Here is a 10920-nt window from a genome sequence, read left to right on the forward strand (position 1 = left end):
GGGGGCAGCAAAAACGAATTGAACTCATGGGGTCGCCGCGCGTGCAGAAGCTCTTCGCCCTCGCGGGCGTGAGCCCCGCGCCGACTCCCGACCCGTTCTGCGGTCCCGGCGGGGACGATCCGCGCTTCACGGACGACGACGACGACGACGAGGACGCCGAGGACGCCATCCCGACGATGGAGGACGCCGGCGGGCCGTCGGGCGGCGGTGCGCGGCGCGGCGGCGAGCTCGAGACCGAGCGGCACCGCGTGCCGCCCATCATCGAGCTGGAGCGCGTCGCGCCGCCGCGGCCCGGGACGCCGCCGCCGCCGCCGACCGTCGAGCTCTTCGTCGTGTCGCCGAAGAAGGAGAGCGCCACCGTGGGCAGCGCGGCGGTCTTCGACCTCCGCCGCACGGAGGAGGAAAAGGAGCGCGCCTGGGCGTCGGGCGGGCCCGCGCGGCGCGCGCGCGCGGCCCAGGGGCGCCAGGTGCACATCGAGGTCTGCGCGGAGTCGGACGGCACGCCGGACCACCAGCCGTTGACCATCGTCGACGTCGAGAAGAAGGACCGCGAGGGCGACTTCGCCGACGCCGCCGCCGAGGCCGCGCCCTTCGTCTTCGATTTGCGACCTGGCCTCGGCGCGATGATGACGCCGACGCCGTACGTCGAGCGCGCGGCGCTGCCGGACGCCTACGACGCGTCGCCGGAGCGCAAGGCCGCGCCGCCGACCCTCGAGCGGACGCCGCGCCAGCGGGCGACGCCGTCGCCGAAGCGCGCCGCGGAGCGCGAGCGCGAGCGCCGCGCGGCGGCCGCCGCGGCCGCGGCGCGCGCGGACGCGGACCGCGAGGCGGCGCGGGCCGCCGCGGCCCGGGCGGACGCGGACCGCGAGGCGGCCGAGGCCGACGCCGCCGAGCGGCGCGCCGCGGACGCGCGGGACGGCGAGGCCGCCGCGCAGGAGGCCGCCGCGCGCGACGCGGCCGCGGCCGCCGCGGCGACGGCGCGGTCCGCGCGCCTCGTCGCGGAGGCGCGGGCCGCGCGCGCGGTCGCCGAGGCCGAGGCCAAGGCCGCGGCGGAGGCGCGGGAGGCCGAGGCCGCGGCGCTGCGGGCCGAGGTGCTCGCCGAGGCCGAGGCCGCGGCCGCGCGGCTCCGGCGCGACGCGGAGGCCGCGGAGCGGGCCGACGAGGCCGCGCGGCGCCTCGCGGCCGCGGAGCGCGACGCCGCGGCTTTAGCCGCGGCGGAGGAGGCCGCGGCGGCGAAGGCCGAGGCCGAGGCCGCCGCCGAGGAGGCCGCGGCGGCCCGGGCCGAGGCCGCGGCCGCCGAGGAGCGGCGCGCGGCCGAGGCCGCGGCCGCCGAGGACCGGCGATTACGAGCCGCGCTCGAGCAGCGCGAGCGGGAGGCGGCGGCGGAGGCGGCCCGGCTCCGTCTCGCCGAGGCGGCGGCGATCGACGCCGCCGACCGGGCCGACGCCGCGCGCCGCGCCGCGGAAACCGTCGAGGCCGCGGCCGCGCGGAACGCCGCGTACGAGGCCGCGACAAGGGTCACGGTCGCCGCGGACGAAGAACCGGCAAAAACGCTCGTCGTCTACTCGTCGCAGACGCCGAACCTCAAGACCTTCGCCGCGTCCGTCGCGTCCCACGGCTGCGGCTACGACTTCGAGACGGCGTCGCCCGAGGACTTTGTGGCTCTCGTCGAGGGCCAGGTCGTCGCCCACGCGCCCTGCATGGGCTTCGACGCCATCCTGCTGGCGAACTACGGCGGCGAGGACGAGGACCTGTTCGTGCTGAGCCGCCGGGTGAACGCGGCGACGGCCGCGGACCTCGCGGCGCCGCGACGCGTGCTCGCGGCGCTCGCGGGCGCGGTCGTCGCGGGGGGCCGCGTCGACATCGTGGAGCCCGGGGCGCTCTTCGACGCGCCCGAGGGCCGGGCGCTGGTCGCCGAGCTCGAGCGCGACGCGGCGTGCTCCGTCGGCGCCGCGCGCGACGACTTCGCGGCCGCGTACCTGACCGGCGAGACGACCCCAAAAACGGCGGCGCGCGCGGCCGCGGCGAAGCTCGAGGCGGCGGCGGCGCGCGAGTTCGAGGCCCTCGAGGCCGAGCACGGCCTCCGGCTCGAGTGCGACGACGCGGACGCGTCGCTGGGCACGTTCGAGGAGGAGGGCTCGCCGCTCGTCGAGCAGCGGCCGCCGTCGTCGCCGGACCTCGTCGCCGCGGGCGCGCCGCCGGAGGTCGCGCCGACCTTGCCGCCGCTGGAGCCCTGCGGCCCGCGGTCGCCCGCGCCCACCGTCCGCGTCGCGGAGCTCCGGTCCGACGCGTCGCCGCCGGTCGCGACGCCCGAGGCCGAGGCGCCGGCCTTCGAGCAGATCGCGGCTCTGGGCGAGGCGACGGCGGCGCGGCGGCTCGACGACCGCTTCGCGGCGGCCGTCGCGCCGCCGCCGCCGCCGCCGGAGGAGGACCGGCCCGCGACGCCGCCGCGGGCCGTGCCCCGGTCCGCGTCGGGCCCCCTCCCCGAGAGCCCCGAGGGCGCGCCGCGCCCCGGCGGCCACCGGCGCTGGGGGTCGAACCCGGCGCTCCGGCGGAGCGGGTCCTGCGGGCCCGGCGCGGCGTCCGCGCGGCCGCCGCCGTCGCCGCGGCGGCGGAGCGGGTCGTCCGAGCCCGAGGGCCGGCCGCCGCTGGCCCAGTCCGACTCCTTCAAGGGCCGCAAGGGCATCGCCCCGGGCCTCCACGAGCGCCTGAGCCGGCTGCGGAGCAACTCCGAGCAGAGCGCCGCGCGCGCGGAGGCGCTCCGCGTCAAGGCCGAGGAGGACCTGCGCCGCGCGCGGTCCCAGAAAGACGCGGCGCCGTCCGCCGAGGAGCCCAACACGTCGCGGGCGCGCGAGGCGGCCCTGCGCGCGGCGCGCGCCGCGGAGATGGAGGCCGCGCGGGGCACGCGCGCGGCCGCGCCCGGCGCCGCGCGCGCCGCGGCCGCCGCGACCGGGTCGCCCGGATTGCGGGTGATCCAGGGCGGCCGCGTGTCGTCGCTCGTGTCCACCTTCGAGGACCTGGTCAAGGGGACGCTCGCGGACGCGGCGCGGAGCGACCGGGCGTTGAGCAGCCGCGACGGCGCCATCGCGGCCGCGGAGCGGCGCGCGCGGCGCGCCGAGGCCGCGCGGCGCGCCGAGGCCGCGCGGCTCCGCGGCGCCGTCGCCAAGCCCGGCCTGTCCAACGTGAGCGCGAACCCGCTCCGTCTCGTCATCGAGGCGACCTGCGAGACGCCCGGCGCGACGCTCCTCATCAGCGTCGACGGCGGTTTGACGTGGCGCACCGAGGAGCCGCGCGGCGCGCGGAAACGGCCCGAGCTCACCTTCGAGCTCGTCCACGACGCGGCGCTCGAGGACGCCGACGGCCGGCGCGTCGTGCTCGCCTACGCGACCATGGAGGGCCGGGCCGCGAGCGACATCGCGTCGTCGGCGTTCGCGCGCGAGCCGCCGCGGTTCGTCTTCCACGAGGCGCACCCGACGGAGCTCACGCTGGCCAAGTTCGCCGCGGCGCCCCGGGGCCACGAGTCCCTCCCCACCGTCTGCGCGCTCTGCGGCGGGCCCGCGGCCATGGACTCCTACGTGGCCGCGGAGACCGCGTTCGCGATCTGCGGCCGCTGCGCGTTGGCGCCGCTCGCGGCGCGCTTCCGCGGCGACGTCAAGCACGCCACGGCCCACCCCGACGAGGGCGACGCCGACGCGACGGCGACGGCGCGCTGCGTCGCCGTCGACGCCGGCGCGCACCGCCTCTGGCTCAGCGAGCCCGTGCGCTTCGAGGGCAACAACGCCAAAGTGCTCGACAGCTCGAAGACCCTGCTCGACCAGCTCGCGGCGGTCATGAACCGCCACCCGACGATCTGCGTGCGCTTCGAGGGCCACACGAACTCGAAGTGCGGCCTCGACTGCGACGGCAGCGCGACGTGCTCGAACTCGCGGTGCGCGCGCGACTTCGGCGCCACGGGCGGCGCGCTCGCCTTCTCCGAGCGGCGCGCCCGGGCCGTCAAGGCCTGGTGCGTCCAGGCCGGCGTCGACGACGACCGCATCCTCCCCGTCGGCTGCGCGGGCTCGCGCCGCATCGTCGAGGACACCGAGGGCCACAACGGCGGCCTCAACCGCCGCGTCGAGGTCCACACCATCGTCGACTAACGTTGTCTTTAGAGGTCGGACGTGTCGACCTCGAGCACGGCGAACTTGTCCTTGGCCGGGAAGAGGCCGCTCGCGAAGAGGTACTCGTCGTAGTCCTCGGACGAGAAGCGCGACGTGACGACAACGTGGAAGTCCTTGGCGCACATGACGAGGCCCGCGGAGTCCGCCGTGTCCTCGTCGCGGAAGAGGGCCTTCGTCGCAGGGTTGTCCGCGAGGCCGCTGTCCAGCTCCGTCACGAAGCCCCTGCCCGCGCCGTCGAAGAGCGCGAGCGGGAACGTCGCCGGCGCGGCGAACTTCCCGGAGAAGTCGACGGCGGCCTGCTGGCAGGCGACGACGAGGCCGAGGCCCTGCTTCATGGCGGACACGACCTGCTTCCGCGCCTCCTCGAGGCACTCGTCCACGGGCTTCTTGGCCATGGTGTGCTTGAGCGACAGGGCCTTGGCGTCCAGGAGCCGCGCGCCCTTTCCGTAGGTGTAGAACGTGTCGACCTTGCCGTCCTCGCTGGGGTCCAGGATGAGCGGCGTCTTGCCCGACTCGACGGCGGCCTTGACGACCGCGGGCAGGTCCCTTAGGTCGAACCGCGTCACGCCCTCGGGCGCCGGGCCCTGGACCTTCTTGGGCTCGGGCGCCGTCGTCGGCGGCGGCGCCGCCGCCTTCTTCTCCTTGGGCAGGAACGCGGGGTCCGCGCCTTCGATGCCGAGCTCGGCGTAGGCCTTCTTGCACTTGCCGATGATGAGGAACTCGTTCTTGCCCTCGACCTTCTTGTAGGTCTCTTCCAGCGTCGTCTTTTGCGTCTCCGTCAAGCTCGGTTTCACTTTCTCGTACTCCTTTTTCAAATCGCCGGTGTCTTCGATGGACGCGCCGGCGCCCATGGTGACGCGGCGACAACGCAGTTGCAAGAGGGCAGAGATCCGAGCGCGCGCTTCGCGTTGGCGGAAGCGGCAACCGTCCATATATCGACTTCAAGATCTCACAAGTTGCTGCACCTCGAGCTCGCCGAGCAACCACAAGCGCCAGCGGCACCAGCCGTGGTCGACGGCCCCGACCATGCGGCGGCGCGTCTCGAGCGGCGCGCGGCGCCGCGAGCCGGAGCCGCCGACCTACGACGCCGCGGCGATCCAGGCCCTCTTCGACACCTGGGCCGACGACGTCGAGGGAGGCGCCATGGGCATGGACGGTGCGTCGCCGCGCGCGGGGGTGATTCGGCGCCGCGCGCCCGTCCCGACCCGGGGGACTCGATCGGGGCCGCGCGAAACCATACATCGACGCGCCGTCCCGTAGGCCTCGTGGACCTCTGCGGCGCGCTGGAGATCGACCCGGCGAGCGACGTGCGGCTGCTCGCGCTGCTCTGGAGGCTCGGCGCGAAGCAGCCCGCGCTGATTTTGCGCGAGGAGTGGGCCGAGGGCATGGCGGCCATCGGCTGCGACTCGCTGGAGAAGCTCAAGGCCTACGTCGAGGCGCTCGAGCCCCACGCGGGGCAGGACAAGAGAGCGAAATTCCCAACTTCAAAGGCTCATATCTCGGCCGTTTTCCACTCGTTTCGGCTGATTTTTGGACGAGCGATCATCTCTCGGAACGGTCTCGAAGCGTGGATGCTTTTCCCGGAACGCGCGCGCGCGGAACACTCACGTTGAAGCGACGTTGAATCTCTCTTGTGCTGCCCAGGCCCCACGCGATGGACCGGCGCGCGTTCCGCGACTTCTTCAAATTCGTCTTCCTCTTCTCGCGCGAGGGCACGCACCGCACCATCGAGAAGGACATCGTCGCGGCGCTGCTGCCCATCGCCATCGGCGACCGGAGCGCCCACACGGCGTCGTTCCTCGCCTTCCTCGAGACCTCGAGCACGACGCGCGTCACGCTCGACCAGTGGTGCTCGTTCCTCGAGTTCAGCGACACCGTGGCGCCGGACTTCGAGGGCTACGAGGAGGACGGCGCCTGGCCGCTCCTCCTCGACGAGTACGTCGAGCAGGCCAGGGCAGACAAGGCCGTTTGAGGGCCCGCCGCGCGGTTCCCCCTCGGCCGGCCCCCGCGAGCGCCTAACTCGCCCTCGCGCTTAGGAGCTCGCGCCGCGCTTGATGGAGGAGCGCGTCGACTTGGAGTCGTCGAACTCGGAGCCGTCCTCGTCCTCGTCCTCCTCGAGGATGCCGCCGCCGCCGTTCTCCGAGCCCGGCGCGCCGTCCTCGTTGAGCGCGCTGAGCCCGCCGAAGCGCTTGCCCTTGGCCTTGGCGCCGCCGCGGCCGCGGCGCGCGTTGTGCGTCGCGCGGCGGCCGCGGCCGCCGCGGCGGCGCCAGCCGCGCTGGAGCGTCGGCGGCGCGGCGACGCCGTTGCGCTTGAACCACGCTAAAAGCGCGTCGTGGGAGATGGAGAGCGCGTCGCAGACGATGGGCACGACGGACGACAGGATGGGCAGCTTCCAGTCGTCGCCGCGGAACGCCAGCGCGCAGATCTGGAAGAAGACGTCGCCGTCGATCTCGTCGCCGTTCGCGATGCAGCGGTGCGCGGTCCCCAGGAACTTGAGCATGCAGCGCGGCAGGGGCCCCGTCTTCGTCGCGTCGCCGATCTTCTTCAGCACGGGCCGGAACCAGTTGTGGCGGCGCACGGACTCGGCGATCTTGCCCCGCTGGCGCGCGGCGATGCGGTGCCGCATCGCGCGGATTTCTAATTTGACGTCGCGGTAGACCTGGGGCGCGCGCTCCTTGTCGTCGTCGATGACGCCGCTCTTGCCGCTCAACGAGCCGTGGTCGTCGGCGTCGGAGCCCGCGTCGGGCTTGGCGTCGCCCGCGGCGGCCGCGGCGATGGCCTCGGGCGTGAGCGTCGGTGCGCCGCCGGCGTCGCGCGGCGACGCGGGCGCGGCGCGCGGCGACGCCGCGGGCGACTTCAACGACGACGGCAGCGTCGCGTAGCGGCCCGAGGCGACGTGGGCGCCGGGCACCAGACCGTCGAACTTGAGCGGCAGGGACCGGTGCCAGTCGCGCGCGTGCGCGCGGAGCGCCGCGTTGAGGTCGCGGTCGTTGCGCTTCGTCGTCTGGGTGACGTCCTGGAGCGTCTTGATCAGCGCCTTCGTCGCCGTCGCCGACGCCGCCGTCGACTCGCGCGCGCGCCGGAGCATGTTCCCGAGGGCGACGGCGTGCGCGGACCGCGCGGGCGGCTTCTCGGGCGCCCAGGGCGGCTCCGCGCGCGTGCTCCGCGTCGGGCTCGCGGCGCGACCGCCGTCGCCGGGGCTCCTCGCGCGGGTCGCGCGCTCGTCGCCGGAGCCGCCGCCGTCCTCCTTGCCCGCGAAGACGCCGCCGAGCTGGCTCCGGTGGTTCGCGGCGGCCGCGGCGGCCAGCGCCTGCGGGCTCGGCGCGCCGCCCGCGACGCCCTTGGCGCCGGAGCCCTGCGCGTAGATCGTCGGCCGCATGTAGTGGGGCACGGACTTGCCCAGGGCGCTGCGCCGCGCGCCCGGCGGCGGGCTCGGGAAGGCCGGCCCGCCGGACGCGGCCTCGTGGCCGCCGCCGTCGCTCGGCGAGTCGAGCGCGGCCTTGGGGAGCCGGAGCAGGCCCTCGTAGTCGTCGAGCTTCCGCCGGAGCTCCTCGGCGTTGCGCCGGCCGTTGTCGTGCTTGCCGTCGCGGTGCTTGAGGAGGTGGTCCTTCTTCTTCTTCGACGCGGCTTTTAAAGCTTTCCCCCGGCGGCCGCCCTTGGTGTTGGACGTCATCGCGGACGCGTCGGACACGAAGGACGCGGAGCTCCGCCCGCTCATGGAGCTCCGCGTGGACCCGCCGGAGCCGTCGGACCCGGCGGACGCCGGCCGGCCGTCGGAGCCCTTCGTGGCCGCGAAGTTCGTCGCGGAGCTCGCCGCGAGCGACCCGCCGGCCGCCGTCCGCGCGGCCTCCATGGCCTCGCCGCCGAGCTCCACCCCAAAGGCGCCGAAGAGCGCCGCGGCCTGCTCGGCGTCGGCGTCGACGCCCTCGTCGTCGCCCTCGTCCAATTCCTCCTCGCCCTCGTCCTCGCCCTCGTCCTCGCGCTTCGCGGCCGGCGTCTCCGCGCGCTGCCGCAGCGCCTCGAGCGCGTCGACGGTCCGGACGAAGGTGCAGAGGGGCGTGCCCTGCTGCGTCGACTTGACCAGCACGCCGCCCTTCTCGACGCTGCTCTTGATGGCCGCGAAGCCGCTGGGCCGCAGCTTGCGCCTTGCCGGCCGCGACACGACGTGCGGCTTCGGCCGCTTCGGCGGCGCGGCGCCGCTCTTGGCCTCGGCGTCCTCCTTGTCGCCCTCGCGGTCGCCGCGCGACTCGTGCGTCGCGTTGTCGAGCTCGGCGCGGATCGCCGGCCGCGCGTCGACGAGGGACCGCGGCGAGCCGCCGCCGCCGTCGTCGGCGTCGCGGACGGTCTGCAGCGACAGCAAATGCTTGTGGCTCTTGCCCTTCTCGTCGCTCGCCACGAGGTAGACCTTGAGGTTGAGCAGGCTGTGCAGCGCGTTGTTCGCCTTGGCCGCGTCGGCGTCCTGCAGGCTCCGCCGCGGCGACAACGGCGCCGACTCGGGCTTGTGGCCCTGCTCCTCGGCGAGCTCCTCGTCCGTGTTCAGCCGCGTGCGGTACATCGTGCGCGTCGCCACCTGGCGGCCCTCCTTGTCGCTCAGGTCCACGCCGCTGTTCACGATCTGGATCGGCATGGCGCCCGCCGGCCGCCGCCGCCGGAGACGAGGCTGCCTTCGACTCGAGAGATGAAACGCGCCGCGTCGGAGGTGCACGAGATACGATCTCCAAGGTGCCGTCCGTATTTCTCTAGCGCGACGCTCTCCCGTCTAGCGCGGAGGCAGCCCGGACGAGAGCGCCGGCCGTCGGCGTTCCTCGCGAGGCCGCCCGGGGGCAGCGCGACCATGCCGCGCCCGCGGCCGCCGCCGCCGGACGACATGTTCCCGGACATCAACGTGAAGACGGGGACGCCGAGCGGCGCCGACGGCGGCGGCTTCTTCCCGCCCGGCGAGGACGACATCTGGGGGTCGCGGCCCGGCACGGCGGAGTCGGAGGGCATGACCTTCGAGGAGTGGCAGAAGCGCGCCGGCGTGGGCCCTCCCGGCGGGTCCGCCCCCGGGTCGCGGCCCGGCACCGCGGGCTCGGGCGAGGACGAGTTCAGCCGCACCGACGGCGCGACGGACTACTACAACAACGAGCTCGCCCAGTCCCAGTCCCAGCCGGCGCTCCAGGCCTTCGGGTCCTCGGGCGGCTCCGCCGCGTCAAAGCTCAAGAGCGTCGTCAAGAAGACCAAGGGCTCCATGCACGAGGTCGTCAAGCAGGCCAAGGGCGTCGCGCGCGCGACCGCGATGCTCGACGAGAAGAAGCAGGAGGTCTCCAAGAAGCAGCGCGCCCGCGAGAAGGTCATGAAGCAGCGCCAGGACCACGAGGCCTGGGTCGAGCAGCTCGCGGCCGCGTGCGACGCGACGAACGCCGAGCGCGAGCGGCTCTCCGCGGAGATCATCTTCCTCGAGCACAACATGGAGCGCAAGCGGTTGCTGCGCGTCATCCTACGCCTCAGCCGCTTCAAGAGCCACAGCGCCTTCCAGACCTGGGTCCACAACACGATCAAGCCCGAGCGCGACCGCAAGTTCGCGCTCCGGGACCAGATGAAGAAGGATCTGGCCGCGCTCCGCGTGCAGATGAAGGAGGACACGGAGAAGAACGAGCTGCTGCGCGAGAAGATTTTGGAGCAGCGCCTCAACAATTCGTCCACGGAGCAGTACAACCTCTTCCTCAAGATCTTCAGCAAGCTCGCGGGCGACAAGACGCGCGAGTACTTCGCGCACTGGATGGGCATGTACCGGTCGTTCATGAAGCAGTACAATCTGGTCGCCAAGATCATGGGGCGCATGGTCAACCAGACCATGCTGAAGGGCTGGGTCAAGTGGTACCACGTCGTCTTCATCGCGTCGAAGATGACGCTCGACGAGCAGCTGAAAGCGTTAAAGTTCGAGCTCGGCAAGGCGCGGCAGCGGTGCAACCTCGCGGAGAAGGCCGTCGAGGACGTGGCGAACAAGGCCATGGCCGACATGCTCGCCAAGGCGACCAAGGGCCAGCGGGCGCTGCTCAACAAGATCCTGTCCAAGTTCTGCACGTTGTATATTCGCTACGGGATGAAGAAGTGGACGGACCAGATCAAGCTCTACAAGACGGCCAAGCAGAAGATGCAGATGATCATCTCGCGGTTGATGAATTCGGAGCTCAACTACGGCCTGCGCAAGTGGACCATGGTCTGCATGAAGGACAAGGCGACCGCGGGCGACATGATGGTCGCGCGCTACAAGCGCGAGTCCTCTTTGCTCAAAGACCGGTCCGAGCTCGTCGCGGCGCGCATCAAGGCGCTCTGCATCAAGGTCGAGCAGATGCGCGAGTCCGTGCAGCTCCAGGCCATCGCCGCGGACCGCGTCGCCCACGGCATCCCCGACCTGGCCGACGAGTTCGCGAACATCTCGTACGTCGACCGCGCGGCGTCCGAGAACCCGCAGTCGCTCATCAAGCTCATGCCGCCCGGCGCCTTGGGCGGCGGCGGGGCCGGCGGGGCCGGCGCGCCGGGACAGCCGTCCGAGGACATGCTCCAGACCACGGTCTTCTACGGCGCGAACAAGATGGTGCCCGCGTCGTCCGCGTCGCTCGCGAGCTCCAAGGGCCCGTCGACGGGCTTCTACGGCCGCGGCAACGTCGGCAACGACTCGGCGTCCCTCGCGTCGAGCCTCGAGTCGCCGTCGCTCAACTTCGCGGGCATCGGCTTCGGCACGCCCATGGCGCCCGAGGACCGCGCGAACCTCCTC

General features: G+C 73.7%; 3 protein-coding genes across 3 annotated transcripts in view; 2 read left to right on the forward strand and 1 right to left on the reverse strand.

The window, feature by feature from the left end:
• Positions 1 to 5413: 5413 nt before the first annotated feature.
• AURANDRAFT_33362 (hypothetical protein) lies at positions 5414 to 6132 on the forward strand (the record flags this gene model as incomplete). The annotated part of the gene is made up of 3 exons (XM_009043083.1): positions 5414 to 5590; positions 5651 to 5676; positions 5805 to 6132. Coding segments are annotated over 3 exons (531 nt in total), but the record flags the coding sequence as incomplete, so codon positions are not given.
• A 49-nt stretch (positions 6133 to 6181) lies between these two features.
• Positions 6182 to 8812, reverse strand: AURANDRAFT_72632 (expressed protein; the record flags this gene model as incomplete). Its single annotated transcript, XM_009043145.1, has 1 exon — positions 6182 to 8812. A coding segment is annotated over one exon (2631 nt), but the record flags the coding sequence as incomplete, so codon positions are not given.
• A 182-nt stretch (positions 8813 to 8994) lies between these two features.
• Positions 8995 to 10920, forward strand: part of AURANDRAFT_67583 (hypothetical protein) — a gene marked incomplete at both ends in the record, with an annotated part of 2785 nt that continues 859 nt past the window's right edge. Inside the window, one exon of the mRNA XM_009043084.1 lies at positions 8995 to 10809. Within this exon, the coding sequence (XP_009041332.1) occupies positions 8995 to 10809 (1815 nt within the window). The remainder of the gene's footprint in view (positions 10810 to 10920) is intronic.

The sequence above is a fragment of the Aureococcus anophagefferens genome, assembly GCF_000186865.1.
Source record: "Aureococcus anophagefferens unplaced genomic scaffold AURANscaffold_44, whole genome shotgun sequence".
Classification (NCBI taxonomy): domain Eukaryota; class Pelagophyceae; order Pelagomonadales; family Pelagomonadaceae; genus Aureococcus; species Aureococcus anophagefferens.